General features: G+C 38.5%; 2 protein-coding genes across 2 annotated transcripts; both read left to right on the top strand.

Moving 5' to 3' along the window:
* Positions 1–1255: 1255 nt before the first annotated feature.
* LOC126607763 (cycloartenol synthase 2) lies at positions 1256–16614 on the top strand. The gene is made up of 19 exons (XM_050275481.1): positions 1256–1421; positions 1581–1789; positions 3764–3949; positions 4158–4247; positions 4412–4606; positions 4730–4814; positions 5401–5567; positions 6061–6249; positions 6868–6981; positions 7415–7537; positions 7638–7760; positions 7834–7932; positions 9027–9083; positions 14117–14163; positions 14267–14410; positions 14542–14719; positions 15292–15372; positions 15889–15972; positions 16336–16614. The coding sequence occupies exons 2-19, from the start codon at positions 1592–1594 to the stop codon at positions 16447–16449; spliced, it is 2274 nt and encodes a 757-aa protein (XP_050131438.1). The 5' UTR covers positions 1256–1421; positions 1581–1591; the 3' UTR covers positions 16450–16614.
* On the top strand, positions 9090–11579 carry LOC126607764 (uncharacterized). Its single transcript, XM_050275482.1, has one exon. It carries the CDS (start codon positions 9921–9923, stop codon positions 10836–10838), a length of 918 nt encoding a protein of 305 aa, XP_050131439.1. The 5' UTR covers positions 9090–9920; the 3' UTR covers positions 10839–11579.
* Positions 16615–17094: the final 480 nt, after the last annotated feature.

Below are 17094 nucleotides of genomic sequence, written 5' to 3'. Positions count from 1 at the left end.
ACGAGGCAATGACAGTGGGAACAGTCAACATTGTCACACTCTACGTTCCTAAATTTCACGTGTCAACTAATAAAGTATTAAAACTTTCAGGATCCTTTGGGGTGCGTTTGGTACGTGGGACGGGACGGGACGGAACGGGACGAGCCGTTCCGTCCCGTGTTTGGTGCGCCAAAAATGGGTGGAACGGCTGTTCCACGGGACAGATTTTGGGTGTTTTTGCGTCCCACCTCCACCCCCTGGAACGGGTTTGTTCCACGTCTGTGGAACACAATGTTTTACCATTTTAAGACAAATATACCCCATGCCTTTTTCAAAAATTACACCTTCGTTCCGTCTCGTCCCGTCCCGTTCCGTCCCGTCCCGTCCCGTCCCGTCCCGTCCCGTCCCGTTCCGTCCCGTCTGCGTACCAAACGCACCCGAGGATCTTGAGCAAGAAACCTTTAATAATTCTGCAAATGGTGAAGAGCAGAAACCTTTATATAACCATATATTTAAAGTAATATATTAAAAGTAAAAGACGATGGAATAAATTGGTTATAAACTTATTATTTTTAAAATTCGAATTTAAAAATTTTTCATTTATAATTGAGAAGTAACTGTAATATTAAGTGCCAGCCCTTGTAATAATATAAAGGTATGCTATAAATGTATTCTTTTTTACTTCTCATACACATTTTGTTAATTTCTATTTTTAATATTTTTTAATTTAGTCGATCCGATGATCTCAAATTAAGTGGGTGTGTATCTAAACCCTAAAAAGTAAAAGGGGTGTGTGAATAACACACTTCATAACTTAAATGACACATGTACATTGTTGTCGTGTCATCTTATCTTGTGTCAATATACAATCATAGAAAATGATATACACACATTTTTATTATCTCACACACTCTTATCTAATAATAACCGTTATTTTCATTTGGTTTATTCAATTTAATAACGAAAAAAAAAGAAAAATGAGTAAGCAATTAAAAAATAATATAAAAATCATCTCAAAACAACCGCATAAATAAACGTTTTATCTGCATAAGAGTGTATCGTTAACACAAAAAGTCACAATATTTATCTCCTCCTAACCATTAATCCTAATTATTTATTGAGTTTATCCATAACCATTTATCTTAAATTGTTTATTAAGAAGTCCTCAATTTTAAAAAATTTATCTCTCGTGGCTTCAAATTTATCATGATTTTTTATTGTTTTGAAATGCAGCCAAAAATAATCACGGTGTATTTGTCTGTCACACTCTCTGTCTCCCACTCTGTGAAATTGTGAATCCAAATTGCCACATGCCTCCTCCAACTTCCTTCTTCCAAACGTCTCAGTCACCAAGTAAGTAGGGGACAGAGAGAGAGAGAGTTAATTGAATTGGACGCGCTCTGCAACTTTTCTCTACATTTCACTGAGAAAATCGCAATCTGGTAAAAGCTTAAGCATTAAGCATTTGCTTTACGGATCTCAAATATCCCAAAAAAGCAAACGACTTTTCCGAATTTTTGCCTGATTTTCTCTAAAGTTTTTACTGTTTCTGGCATTTGGGTTTCTTTTTTTTTTTTTTTTTTTCCCCGGGAACCCAACAGAATACAGGAAAATGTGGAAGCTCAAGATTGCGGAGGGAGGGAGTCCATGGCTGCGCACACTCAACAACCATGTGGGCAGGCAAGTCTGGGAGTTCGATCCCAAGCTCGGTACCCCTGAAGAGCTCCTCGAGGTTGAGAGAGCTCGCGAGAACTACCACAACAATCGGTTCGCTAAGAAGCACAGCTCCGATTTGCTCATGCGCATTCAGGTAGTTCTTCGCTCTGTTTGTTTTCTCCGATTGATTGCGTTGTTGGTTTGATGAAAACGAAAGCTCTGCTGCTTTTTTCGAGAGTGGTTGCTTCGATTTTTCGCACTTTGGTTTCGGTTCATGGATATAGTTGTTTCTTGAAGGCTTGATTGTGAATGTATGGATTTTATATTGTTTGTTGTGATATTATATGTTAGGGAGTTAGAGTTGAAGTTGACAAGAAAAAAGAGCTTGGTTTGACTGAGTAATCAGTTAATAATGGATTGCGTGGTGGACTGAATTGTGAGATTGTGGTGGAGAAAGGGAAATTCATGAGTATTTTTTTGAAGTTGGTGTGGTTGGAAAGCTAATTGGTTGTGGGTTTGTTTGCATCACGGTACTTTTGTTTTGATCTGATAGGTGATAACAGATTAACAGTCTCGTGGTTGCGGCGAACACTCTGAGACTTTGAGTCTTCCAGAAGAGTTCCTAAAGTGGTTGTCTGTCTTGGATGAGTTTTGTAAACTAAGTGGGGACTTGTCTTTATTATTAATCTTTGACAATCTAATTGCTTCAGAAAAAGTCACAAAGTCTTAAGAGTCAACAATAGCAAAATTGTGGATAAACAATTATGATAATGTTAGTTTAGTCGTTGATTTCTGTTTTCTATAGATGGTTTTCAACCTGCTCTCTACTGTTAACATCGTAATTGTTATGCTGTTAGGATGCAGCTGACTCCTTTAGCAACTATTTTGTTTTTGAGATATTTATTAATATCAAGCCACCACGTCAAATTATTACCATTTTGTTTGTAATTTCATTTGAAAAAACTTCTGAAGTACTTTGAGCTAGGCTCTTCTGAAATTCAAATTCTACCAACAGGAACAAGTGCAAGCCAGTGTGTAACTAGATGTGGTCAACTCTAAAACTACCACTTTTCAACCATTCTGAAACTGGTTATAACTTAAAGTTTGAATCACTAAATTGAACTAAATAGCAGTAAGCACCCTGCAAAAAATTATCTACTTGTAGTCAATGATAAATCCTGTACACCTTATACTTTATACCTTTCATCTTTTTTATTTTTAAATGCGAAGGGCATATTGTGTAATGGCCCCTTTCATAAGCACTTTTGCTGAACTGCTTTTGTTAGAAACACAACAAATTATTTTTCCTTGAAAATAACTTGGAAGTGCTTCCTGAAGAAGCGCATGCTGGGTGTTTTTCCAGAAATCAGTTTTAAATATGTTTTGCCAAACATTACCACAAGTACTTCTGGTTATTTAAAAGCATTGCCTGAGCTCTAAGATAACTTATTAGAAGCATAGTGCTTTCCATTAAATAGGTGGAATAATTAAACATAAACTGGTTCTTTCTGTACAATATACTGCTATAGGTGATATTGTTGTGACTTGAGTTCTAAGGTTAGTGAATATGCAATCATAAGCCTTCACCTTTGCATTTCCATAAAGAACATTTTAGTGTTGGTTTAAAGAAATTTATCTTTTGTGGGTTACATTGAAAGAGTTATTAAGTTTGAACAGCAGAAGACTCCTCTAAACAGGTTTCCCTTTGACCTCTTGTCCAATATTATTGCAAAATTAATTATGCTTTTAAGTTTTCTAATATAAAATAGATTTACACGTCTCCTATATAAGATAAAATCTAAAATTTCCTGTCCTTCTGTAGTTAGAATAGTGGTCAAGATTTTACAACCGGCTGCTTAACTCATCCAGAAAATGAAGCTGCCTCCTTGATTACTTTTTTGTGTAAATCATCAGAGATTTATATCATCTTTTCTTGAGAAAAAACATGTTGAGAGAGCTTCATGGGAGACTATTCATTTGACATATTCATTTTTTATTTTGCTTTGCTCTGAGGGGAATGGTGAATGAGATTGTTAATGCTCAAACATTTGTACATAAAGTTATTTTTATATAATGTCTAAATGCCATCACTCATTATAACCATTTATCTTTCCTCACAAAAATATAGTTTTCCAAGGAGAACCCAGGCCGTGCTGTTTTACCCCAGGTCAAAGTAAAAGAAACTGAAGATGTGACTGAAGAGGCAGTGACAAATACAGTAAGAAGGGGTATAAGTTACCATTCAACACTTCAAGCCCATGATGGACATTGGCCCGGGGACTATGGAGGTCCTATGTTTCTACTTCCTGGCCTGGTAAGTGCTGATGCTGCTAATGGCAAAGTCTTCTGTTGCGGAAAATATTCCAGGTCATCCCAAAATGGAGTGGGTTGTATTTTAGATCAATTTCTTAGCCTTCAGAAACATAAAAGTACACTGGAGGCTGCTAAAATTTTTTATTTTTTCTTTCACGATAAATGTAATCATTGTCATTCCTGACATTTTTTTCTCATCAAATGATCAGGTGATTACTTTGACTATCACTGGGGCATTAAATGCAGTTTTATCAGATGAGCATAAGAAGGAGATCTGTCGATACCTTTACAATCATCAGGCAAGGATCAGTTTAGATTTTAAATTTGGGGCACATGCACCATTTCACTGGTACCTTATTATTTGCTAAACTTTTGTTTGTTTATCAGAGATCTCGTGATCTCGTATTGTAGAGTTTCTGCACGTGGGACCAAAATTTGTTAATTTAGAGATGTTTAATTGCAGAACAAAGATGGTGGGTGGGGATTGCACATCGAGGGCCCGAGTACTATGTTTGGTAGTGTCTTGACTTATGTTACTTTAAGGTTGCTTGGTGAAGGAGCTAAAGATGGACAAGGAGCCATGGAGAGTGGGCGTAGATGGATTCTGGACCATGGTGGTGCTACTGCAATTACGTCGTGGGGGAAAATGTGGTTATCAGTTCAGAACTTAACCTTCATCTTGTTGGCTTCGCGTCTTTTACTAGTTTGTGCTGGAAAGAGTTCTATATGTACTCAATCTAGTGCAGTATTTAATCATTGTAGCATTGGTGGATGGTAATAGGTACTTGGAGCATTTGAATGGTCTGGCAACAATCCCCTGCCCCCTGAGATATGGCTTCTTCCATACATGCTCCCTATCCATCCAGGTTCTTGCCTTTTGTTCATTCTATGTGTATGAGTGTTTTTCCTGTGTGTATTTGTGTCTGTGTTTGAGAAGAATAAGTGATTGCTTCTTACAAGAGGGGGAAAAAAGCATTTTCTGCAATTTCTCTAACGTGGCTGATAGAGACATGACCTCATAACTTGTGGTGCACTATCAATTATGGCAATCAACACAGCTTAGGTGGTCATATTAGTTCAATAGCATACATTTTATGCTTAACTCCGAGCCCTTTTTTTATTTCATCGGCATCAATTTTGAAGTGATCAACCTCTGGTTGATTTTTTTTAGCATCTTGCCAGTGATATAGCATTCTTCTAACAATAAATAGAATATGCTCTATTCTGCTGGGCCTTCTTCACTTCTCAAAGTTTAGTTTAAATATTGCGTTCTTTGTCCTACTATTGAGATTTCAACTGCCACCATTCTCGACTAGTGTGGTTATTGTTTAATCAAATTGAAGTTCCAGCTGTAAAATTTCACATAAAGATTTCTTGCGGCATGCATGAATAATTGTTTTGACCGTCTAGTAAATACCATAACAGAGAAATGGTTTGCACATTACTCTGCAGGAAGGATGTGGTGTCACTGCCGGATGGTCTATCTGCCAATGTCTTACCTTTATGGGAAGAGGTTTGTTGGCCCAATCACACCGACAGTTTTGTCTTTGAGGAAAGAACTTTTTAATGTCCCCTACCATGAAATAGATTGGAATGAGGCACGCAACCAGTGTGCAAAGGTTGGTCAAACTAATCATGTCATCAAATCAGTGCTAAAATCTTATGTGTAACAAATTTGACTGCTATTATCTACTTCTTTGATAGCTTTACTATAGTTGTGTATATTCTTTTCTTATTTCTACCTATTACTATGTATCACTGTGTTTCTATTAAAATAATGATCCATTCACGAGCAAAGTTCAGTTAATGTGTTCCAAACATCTTAGTGGATTACAGTCAGCAGTTGCAGATTGCATGTTTATATTGTTATATCAATTGGTATACGGAACTATCTGTCTGTACTTTGACATGGATCCTAATTTTTGTCACAAGAAAATTCATTTCTTTCTTATTACAAAAATAAGGAATGCATCTAAATACCTTGTGGATATAGTCAGCAGATTGCAATATTTATATTGTTTCATCAGTTGGAATATGGTCAACTATTTGTGTATCCATTCTCATTGATCTCATTTTTGCTTACTAGAAACTTAGTTTCTTTAATTTTTGCAGGAAGATTTGTACTATCCACACCCCCTCGTACAGGATATACTTTGGTCCTCTCTTTATATGGCTGTTGAGCCAATCTTGCTGCGTTGGCCTGGGAAGAAGTTGAGAGAAAAGGCTCTTCGCACTGCAATTGAGCACATACATTATGAAGATGAGAACACTCGTTATATTTGCATTGGACCTGTGAATAAGGTACATATCCCAGTGGTTCGGTGCTGTACAGACTTGTTTTTAAACTTTGTCTGTTAAGGGGAGCAAACGTAATGTTTTAGTGCTGCCACTTATACTACATTTGGAAGAGGTGATGGAGAGTAAGAAGGAGGAAAAGGATAGTAGACATGGGATGATGATAGAAAGAGAGATGGATTTAAATATTTCCTCCTCTTGTTGGGTTGAAAGGAAGGAGAGAGGAAGAATAGTTTAATATAAAAGATTACATTTAGTCCTTTATTCGGTTTCAGTTAATTTTGTATGGTTTTGGTGGGTCTGGAGGCTCTTCCTCCACCCAATTGTCCTTTTTCCTCACCTATCTTTCCATCCCCATTTTCACTCACACTCTTCAGCCTGCCAAACTTGGTGTTGGTTATGATGATAATGCTGTTATTAAAAATTTTTAAGTCAAGAATGGTTTATTAGTTAGGTTCTTAAATGCTTTACTGATCTTTAATAAATCTGGTCCTTTGTCTGGATGACTGTTTTAACTGTTCATTAGTTTGTCATTTTGGTTTTTTTATTGAAGTTCAAGTTCCTCCCAATCCTTTTGCATATTTCTACATGTCAATTAGAGTTTGAGGTTGTTGCGGATTGCAGGTTTTAAATATGCTTTGCTGTTGGGCAGAAGATCCGAATTCAGAGGCTTTCAAGTTACATATTCCAAGAATCTATGATTACCTATGGATTGCTGAAGATGGCATGAAAATGCAGGTCTGTATACTACCATCTTACCTTCAACTATTTTTAACTATTCTTCCATATTTCTGGAACATATCCCATCCATTGACACTTTATAGCTGTTTGGGATGCTTATCATAAAACTTGCTACATAATTGATCTTTCTAATTGTATTCAGTAGTCATCAATAACATGATAATGTTAAATTTTTTTTCTACAAAAATATGCATGATGATCATATACAATACAATTGCCAGGAAGTTGAGCATGTTTTTGAAGTTTTAATAGCCTCAAAATGTGATTTATTCATTATCCAGATATTGCATTGAGTTCCTTCTTACCGAGACAAAAAGTCTGAAATTTTTAATAAACTCAGTTATGCTGACTTTGTTTTACAGCACTTATTGAAACAGCATTTTTTGATGAGTTTTCTGCCAAGTAACCTGATGTTATGAATTTACTGCAGGGGTATAATGGAAGCCAGGCATGGGACACTTCTTTTTCTGTTCAAGCAATTATCGCAACCAACCTTATAGAAGAATTTGGTTCAATTCTAAGAAAGGGACATCAATACATAAAAGATTCACAGGTGGTGACCTTGTGCATCCAAGTTCATGTTTGCTTCTTAATACTGTTACACTTTAATGGGCCCGCCATATCCATGATTGACTGTTTTATTTTCTCTCAAGGTTTTAGAAGATTGTCCCGGTGATCTTGACTATTGGTATCGCCACATTTCAAAGGGTGCTTGGCCTTTCTCAACTGCTGATCATGGATGGCCCATCTCAGACTGCACTGCTGAAGGATTGAAAGTGAGTGTTGGTCAGTTGAACACACTGTATCTGCTTACTCATTGTTCACTATTTCTAAGTCTTTCTTTTTCAGGCTGTTCTATCATTGTCCAAAATTCCATCAGAAATTGTTGGTGAACCACTAGATACAAAGCGGCTTTATGATGCTGTCAATGTCATACTCTCATTACAGGTTAGCTCAGGCCATGATAGTCTGAACTCTGAAGTATATAAGTGTAGTAATTTTCTACCACCCATGGCATCTCTAAAGCTACTTATTAATGCACTCAATGATGACTTTAGAAGTGGGACATATGCAGCTTGCATACCAGTATGACTGTTATAAAGTTCTATTATGTATTAGATGATTACAATTCTTGAACAAGAACCTTTTCAAACTTCACAATAATCAATTTTGTTAAGATTTTCTAGAATTTTTGGCTATTGCATTTCCATTTCGCCTTTATAATAAATTCCTTTCTTGAGGATCATAAACATTAACAACGATAAAAGAAGGGTAACTTACATCAGTCCTCCACTAAGGTTAACTTATAATACAAGATATCTATTCTCAATTCATTAAGCTTTCTATCTGAGGCTCCACTCCCGTTTCGATGCTAGATTTGTCTATCTCTAGATTCAATACCTCATAAATTTATCAATAATGTCAAGATAATCATCATCAGCATCCACAGCAGCAGAAGCAGCAGGATTTTGTAGTACCTATTTAAAATCAGTATCCTAACTTGCACCTACCTAGAACCTTACCTGAATTTTTCCAACTCTTAATTACAAAATTCTAGAGAGTGAAGGATGAAACCACAGATGAACCTGGTTACCCTTAAAATTCCAATGTGGAGGGTGAGTTGCAATGAGCTATGCGAGTTCCGTTCTCTTGGTCACCTGGTGGCCAAGAATTCATGGTCACCCACCCTTGGATTTGATATCAAAAGTTGAGATTAAAACATTAAAAGTACATCCGTTTATTCTCCTCCCGTGATATCGAATTCAAGGGTGAGTGACCAGGAGAACATTTATGTGTGTGACAATGCCTTCTCTATTTTGACCTATTATTACATCAAAATGTGAACTGTGCTAATTGATCATGAAGCTCACTTCTCCCCCCATACGTATATTTCCTACGAATACTCATCGTTGCTTTTTTCTGTACTTTCCCCATATGCATATTCCCTATGAACAATCATCATTGCTTTTTTTCTGTAATAACTGATTTATGATCTGAAAGTTTTTAATCGCTGATAGCTATTTATTATAATGTGATTGCAGAATGGTGATGGTGGCTTTGCAACATATGAGCTCACAAGATCGTACAGTTGGTTGGAGGTAGTCTCATTTTAATGACTCCCAATTATCTTTCACTTTTCATCATTTTATTTTGGTGGGTTCTGCTCAAATTTGTGTGGCATGTTTTCTGTTTATACCATACTTAGGGTCTCCGTATTTAGATCTCGTACAAATACTCGGGGGGCTTAAATGTAATTATGTAATAAAGGAAGGGGCAAATATGTAATAAGTGAGGAGCCCTTATTCTATAAAAGGACTCCTCACCCTCACAATTAGGGGAGGCCATTTCTTAAGCCTTCTCACCCCTCTCACATCCCCTCTTATATTCAGAGGTTCTCTCCCTCACCTCTCAGATAAATACAATATCAGTGTGGACGTAGCCCAAACCTTGGGGGTGAACCACGATACATCTTGTGTTATTTACATTACTTGCAGATTCACGGTCGGATTTACGTTGTTCCAAGACCTCCGGTTTTGTGCATCAACAATTGGCGTCGTCTGTGGGAATCGATACGAAAAGTGATGTCGGTTCTCTCTCAATTTTTCACCTCCGCGGTGAATCTGCAAAAACCTAGCAAGCCAAAAGCAGAAAATATGAGAACCAAAACTCTGAGGTCTCCTCCGCCCTGCTCTACTTCTTTTTTCTCAGCTGCCACCACCTACTTCGCCATGCACACAAGTTCCGAGCACAGAAGGATACACCTGCTCAGCCACAGCCAACCAAACAGTCATTTTTGTCGGCTGTTAGTCCCACTCAGATGAATGATTCTTCGCACTACTAAGAGCTTTTGCCTCGTGGAGTAAAGCATCTAGCAGGCCACTATTACGTGGTGAAGTGCAATCTGGCTCATCACGACAATAAAGCTCATCACGGCAATGAAGACCTTGCTCAGCATGTTTCGGAGGTTCGAACTGCACAAAAACGATGCCAAAGATAAGAGAGACATTCTACCATTGGCTCAGGTCGATGAGCTCGCTCAGGCGGCTCAGGACATGCATGATCTGAGAAATTGCTATGATAACTTACTCTTTGCAGCTACTGCTACAGCAAACAGCGCATGTGTGCGACGAAGGACGAGGAAACGCCATCGTTTGTCTCATCGTCTTCAACCTCCTCTATCTCCGACGCTGTGGTTTCATTGGCGTTGGTGTGACCGGAGCTTCTTCTCCTACTCCGGCTCCAACGACTACTCATCCATGGCTTTTTTCAACATGTTTAAGCTCTCATTTTTCTTGAGCCTTCTCTCCAATCTGAACTTGGGGTTGTGGCCACAAACTAAAAACAATTTGGTAATATTTCCACCATCATGTAACAACATAGAGTGTCCTATCTTCGACACAGTCGAGGTCGGGAATGGCTACGAGGTCCGTCGATACAATTCGACAAAGTGGATGTCGACTTCTCCTATTCAAGATATCTCTCTTGTCGAAGCCACCAGAACTGGCTTCTTACATCATCATCCATGGCTACTTTATCCGCTCTCTGCAACTTGTTCTCCCTCCTCAGCCTTTCAAAGCCACTGCAACCCAAACTCCCACCGACCCAGCTTTCCATTCTATAGACCCAGAAGCCCAAAGACCGGCTGGTTCTACTGGCTGCCCAAGGGGCCCACTTTGCTCTTCTTCTTCGTCGATAGAGTTTGTGATTTGCCCCTCTCTGGCTCACGCCAACGTCCTCTTCTTCAAGTCGGCGTACAATGTGCAGGTGATTGTCGACGACAACGAGCCCGAGGAGCGGCTGCTCGGCAGGTTCTAGTGGGAGGTCATGAAGGTCGGCGTTATTCAGGAGGTTAAGAGGATGAGGTACTTTGAGAACAAGCAGGATGAGAAGAAGCACCGGCGATGTCCACCGCAGCCTCACCCTAAGTCTCCGCCTTCGCCTCTTCAACCAGTGGGACCCACTCGGACCTCTTGACCCGGCTGACAACACCCGACTTCGACGTCCAGCTCAAGGCTCTCAGAAAGCTCAAGAACCGCATCATCGGCAATCGCACCAATAAGCTCTCCTTCATCAAGCTCGGACTGGTCCCACCTGTCTACGGATTACAATGTTTATAAGCAGATCTGGCATCTTTCCCTCCACTTTCTTGGTTGAGCAGCAAGGAATAAACATGCAAAAGCATGGGGACACTACTCGAAGTTGGGGTCATCCTACAAAAGCTTCATTTCCGTCCATCATCTTGTCGAAAGAGAGAAAAGCAGTGGGAACAGAAAAGCAAGAAAAAGGGAAAAAGAGAAGTGAGAATGGATGGGCACAACCAAAGCGAGTGTGTCTGGAGGTGGAGAGATCAAGGTAAAGGAATAGAAAAGAAAAAGAAAAAAGATCATGTCGTTGGGAGAATATTTCAGAAAGCAGAAAAGAGAAGGTAAAGCAAAAGAAGATAATTGCGGTGGTGATGGCATTATGGGCGTGATCCATTGAGCAGAGGGTCGGATTTATTTTTGAATGATGTAATTTATTTTTCTTATCTTTCGGAGATATCTGTATAAACCCCATCAGAGGGTAATAAAAAAAATAAAAAATAAAAAATAAAACACCAAAATAAGGGCTGGAATGTTGTGTGGAGAGCGAAGGCCCATAAGCCCAAAATAGCACCAACCAAGTGATCAAAAGTACGCCCAGTACTACAAAAAATTATTTGGCACCTTGCCGCTATCATCGCCAACCAGGTGATCAAAATTACGTCTAGTACTCCATAATTATTCGGCAGCCTACCGCTATTACCACCAACCAGGTGATCAAAAGTACGCCCAGGACTCCAAATTTATTCAATAGCCTGCTGCTATTACCACCAACCAGGTGATCAAAAGTGGGGGTAAGGCTAGCCGACATTCACCTCTCCCAGACCCTGCGTAAAGCGGGAGCCTTGTGCACTGGGTACGACCTTATCACTCATATCAATCATACATAAACATTCATGAGCATCACTCATGTCAACATTCATGAGCATCACTCATGTCAACATTCATGAGCATCACTCATATCAATCATACATAAACATTCATGAGCATCACTCATGTCAACATTCATGAGCATCACTCATGACAACACCCATGAGCATCACTCATGTCAATCAACATAAACATTCATGAGCATCACTCATGTCAACATTCATGAGCATCACTCATATCAATCATACATAAACATTCATGAGCATCACTCATGTCAACATTCATGAGCATCACTCATGACAACACCCATGAGCATCACTCATGTCAATCAACATAAACATTCATGAGCATCACTCATGTCAATCAGCTTCAAAAGCTTCATTTACAAAGCTATAGCTTCAAAAGCGTCATTTACAGAGCTCTAGCTTCAAAAGCTTCATTTACAGAGCTCTAGCTTCAAAAGCTTCATTTACAGAGCTCTAGTTTCAAAAGCCTCATTTACAGAGCTTCAAAAGCTTCATGTACAGAGCTCTAGCTTCAAAAGCATCATTTACAGAGCTCTAGCTTCAAAAGCTTCATTTACAGAGCTCTAGCGTCAAAAGCTTCATTTACAGAGCTCTAGCGTCAAAAGCGTCATTTACAGAGCTCTAGCTTCAAAAGCTTCATTTACAGAACTCTAGCTTCAAAAGCTTCATTTATAGAGCTCCAGCTTCAAAAGCTTCATTTACAAAAGCTTCAGCTTCAAAACTTCACTTGCAAAGCTTCACCTACAAAGTTTCAGTGCACGGTATACAAATACCGCCTCCGAACAACCACCATTTCGGCCCATACATGGATTCAATTTAAAGTCTCCAGCCAACAGACTCTATTGACCGAAGACTTGGGGAACTACATTATGTACCATAAATCGGGCCTCAACTGGGCCTCATGAAAAATACTCGGGAGACTTAAACTTATGTATTGAGGAGCGAGCTCTTATTCTATAAAAGGGACTCCCTCACTTTCATTAGAGAGCACCCATTATTCATGTACTGAGGAGCGAGCCCTTATTCTATAAAAGGGGCTTCCTCACCATCATTAGAAAGCATCAACTCTAGCCCATCATTCATGTATTGAGGAGGAGCCCTTATTCTATAAAAGGGACTCCCTCACCTTCAAATGCCACAAGCCGAGCTAACCAAGGCAACATAAGCCACAAGCTGAGCAGCCTCGCAACATGTGCTACATTTAGTTGAGCCTCATTTCACATTGAGCACTGCCTCATATCGAGTATTCAGCTCTAGACGACATCTAGTTACTTCGGCCCACACATGGACTGAATTTCAAGTCTCCAGCCAAAAGACTCTCTTGACTGAAGACTTGGGGAACTACTGTTTATACCATACTTAGGGCCTCCGTATTTAGATCTCGTACAAATACTTAGGGGACTTAAATGTAATTATGTAATAAAGGAATGGGTAAATATGTAATAAGTGAGGAGCCCTTATTCTATAAAAGGACTCCTCACCCTCACAATTAGGGGAGGCCATTTCTTAAGCCTTCTCACGCCTCTCACATCCCCTCTCATATTCAGAGGTTCTCTCCCTCACCTCTCAGATAAATACAATATCAGTGTGGACGTATCCCAAACCTTGGGGTGGAACCACGATACATCTTGTGTTATTTACATTACTTGCAGATTCACGGTCGGATTTACGTTGTTCCAAGACCTTCGGTTTTGTGCATCAACATGTTCAGTAATATGACTGCCATAATAACTCCTCCCTCAATAAGTGTTAGAATCTGTATAGCGACTGAAAAGGAACATGCACATTTGTATTTTGTGCTCATTCCATCTTAACATAATCTGGAAAGATAGGGAAAACATGTTTTTCTTCGTTTTGTGATTGCATATTATCAAACCCCTTACACAGGTTCTGTTGTTTATAAACTAGTGAAAACCACTCCATGAACAATGGAAAATGTACAAGAAAAATTTACCATCGATGTGGTTTATGCTCTCAACATTTTCTTTTAGGAAAAATTATAATTTATTCTCTGTTAAATATTACTTGAAACTGGAAAAAGTCACTGTTGTATGTCATGAGTCATGACTCATAAAATGGTTTAAGTTGAAGCTACCATCACCCCCTGAGATAATGGAGAACTAACCTAATCCACTGTATCTTTTCTTTTCCCAGTTGATCAACCCTGCTGAAACCTTCGGTGACATTGTAATTGATTATCCGTAAGATACCAGCACCTTGAACTGCATCCGTTTATATCTTCTTTTTTGTTCGTTTCCAGTTTACTTAGTTTAGCAAATAAGTAATTATGGCATGTCTCTGTAGGTATGTTGAATGTACCTCAGCTTCTATTCAAGCTCTGGTATCATTTAAGAAATTATATCCTAGTCATCGGCGAGAAGAAATAGAAAGCTGTATCAAAAAAGCTGTTGAGTTTATTGAAAAGATACAAGCATCTGATGGTTCATGGTTAGCCCCATGTCTCTTTCTCTATAAGCTCTGTTTAGCTGCTTTCTTATTCTCTGATCTAGTAGTTCCAAGATCTTGCTCAATCAATCAATGTGCATGCTTTTTATGTTATTTCCAAAATTGCTGAACAGGTATGGTTCTTGGGGGGTTTGCTTCACTTATGGTACATGGTTTGGCGTAAAAGGGTTGGTGGCTGCTGGAAAAAATTATAACAATAGTTCCAGCATCCGGAAAGCTTGTGATTTTCTGCTATCAAAACAACTTGCTTCTGGTGGCTGGTCAGAGAGTTATCTATCATGTCAAAACAAGGCAAGTTCATTGATTTTACATCATTCTTATTTTTCAAATATTTTCTATAAATTATTAAGTTCATCAATCCTGAATTACAAGCTCTGTTGTATGCCTCATTTTAGCTCGTAATCCTTTTAAATTGATTATTTTTTAATTAATCAGTGTTAGGAATTATTCTGTTTGGTGTGCTTGTTTGCTAGGGTTTAAGGCCAAATACCGTCTGATTTGCTAGTTGTTTCCGATAAAAGCATATAACAATACATATGCTTGTAGTGTCTCTGTGTATTAAAATCCTGAATCTAAATGAAGCTTTTATTTTCCTTCTCTGAGTCAGAGTGTTGGGTCCTTTGCCTTCTTTTGGTAAAACTTTTATCATTAATTTAAAAGAGAACAGGTTAGCAAGGTTTGAATATTTCTAACATTTGTTTTTGAAAATGCATATATTTTGATTACCCAAAAAAAAAAGCATATCTTTTTACAATGTATTCATGATGTTTGCGATAACATGTTCATTTGTCAACAAAGAGACTCTCGAAGAGATTGTAACTTTGATAGTAATGGGATGCGTCTTGTATGAGGTGGCAATACAGGTGTACACAAATCTTGATGGTGATAGGTCTCATGTGGTCAATACTGGATGGGCCATGTTGGCTCTTATTGATGCTGGCCAGGTATGCATATAGTTTTACCAAATACTTTCATGTACATTGGTAGGTTGTTATTCAACTTATTCTGGTGTCACAACCTTTGATTCAAGGTGTTTATTCTTTTGGATGAGAACAAATAATTTCATCAGAATTTACCAACATCGACACCACTAAAATGGACCAGAAATCCATCAAACACACAAACAAAGCCTCTACTGTCGAAACTCACAGTATACTACCAGCACTTTATCAGACCCACATAAGCCCCTTTAGTTTCGAGTTCGAACAATTTGAGTCCAATACATCCATGCTTTAATCCCGTGTTAAGAAAAAAGAAGTGTGTCTAAACAAGTCAATTCATTAGACACTGAATACCATAGAACACACAAAATCTGGCCACTCCAACTTAACAATTCTAAAACTGCCAACGGTCAACTCCATAAAACTTACTCCCTGCTGATTGGGCTTTTCACTGCTTTCCTTGGTGTTATTCATAATGGTTGCACTTTTCTTATTGTGGTGTCTTACTCATTGGAGCAGGCTGAGAGAGACCCAACACCGTTGCACCGTGCAGCTAGATTTTTGATAAATTCTCAAATGGAGAATGGAGACTTTCCTCAAGAGGTACATCATTGTTTGTTCCAATACTATGTACCATTTAAGATGCATAACCTCAGAACAAGTGCTCTAAAGCCTCTTCTAATTTGCATTTTGCTTGTCTTTTGGGTTTCTAGTGAATACTTCCTCGAAAAACAAGATTTTCACGTATTAGGATATGAACAAATGAAATTAATAAGATTGCTTAACTCGTTAGTGAAGGATTAGCGTATCGGACAAGTGTACGTGCAGTCTAAGATTAAACCATGTCAAGCCAGAGATGTGCAATGCAACTTAAACCTTAGGACATTAGTAACTCTTTTACGGAAATGAAGCAACGCTGGCAAATACGTTTTAATTTTTTTGTTCCTTCAATATTTTATTTTGCAGGAAATCATGGGTGTCTTCAACCGGAACTGTATGATCACGTATGCTGCATACCGGAATATCTTCCCCATCTGGGCATTGGGTGAATACCGCTGTCGTGTCTTGCAGGCTTCGTGAGCTAGCTCTGCCACTAATTTGTGTGACATTGTACCAATGTATTTCAGATTCAGTTACTGTTTTTGTCAACTAAGCATCGCGAAGTAACGAGCTGTAGACCGGAACAGAAAACTAAAGGGTGAAGAAAAATAAATTTTAGAACAATTCAAGGACAACTTTCCTCTATCCAAACCTCTCTGGAGAACCTATCTGCATATTTAACATAGTAGTATCTTGTATGGTATTTTTCCAGGTCACTTTGCTCAGGGACTTTCCTCTGTCCAAGCCTGTACGGTTCTAAAAGACGCTAGACGCTAGTCCGATGGTTGGTTGGGGCCTAGTGCTTAGGCGGCTAGACAGGGACTAGGCGGATTTAAGTAAATTTATTATATATATTATATGGATAAGTGCTTATTTATACTTCGAAAAAAAAAACATATAATTATATTGGGATACATAAATTGCATAATAAAATATAAAGTATTAGAACATATTGAAAACATAGGGAACAAGCATATTATGAGTGTTTATTAAAGTATTCAACAAGTCCTTTACATTTTTATGAAAAAATAAAATGCAGAATGCAAGTTATCAATTTTTGGCTTAAGTGGGAGTCGCGAACTAGGTTGGTTTATGCGGGCTAGGTGGACGCTTAAGCAAGTGTAG

The sequence above is a fragment of the Malus sylvestris genome, chromosome 16, assembly GCF_916048215.2.
Source record: "Malus sylvestris chromosome 16, drMalSylv7.2, whole genome shotgun sequence".
Taxonomy (NCBI): domain Eukaryota; kingdom Viridiplantae; phylum Streptophyta; class Magnoliopsida; order Rosales; family Rosaceae; genus Malus; species Malus sylvestris.
The sequence above is the reverse complement of the archived record's forward strand: the minus strand, read 5'-3'. Positions and strand labels throughout refer to the sequence as shown.

Bases quoted from the DNA above. Each gene is read 5' to 3' on its own strand.
- LOC126607763 (XM_050275481.1), top strand. From the start codon at position 1,592: ATGTGGAAGCTCAAGATTGCGGAGGGAGGGAGTCCATGGCTGCGCACA. The intron at 5,568-6,060 runs GTTGGTCAAACT...TAATTTTTGCAG, and splicing joins CACGCAACCAGTGTGCAAAG to GAAGATTTGTACTATCCACA. The intron at 14,411-14,541 runs GTTAGCCCCATG...ATTGCTGAACAG, and splicing joins CAAGCATCTGATGGTTCATG to GTATGGTTCTTGGGGGGTTT.
- LOC126607764 (XM_050275482.1), top strand. From the start codon at position 9,921: ATGAAGACCTTGCTCAGCATGTTTCGGAGGTTCGAACTGCACAAAAAC.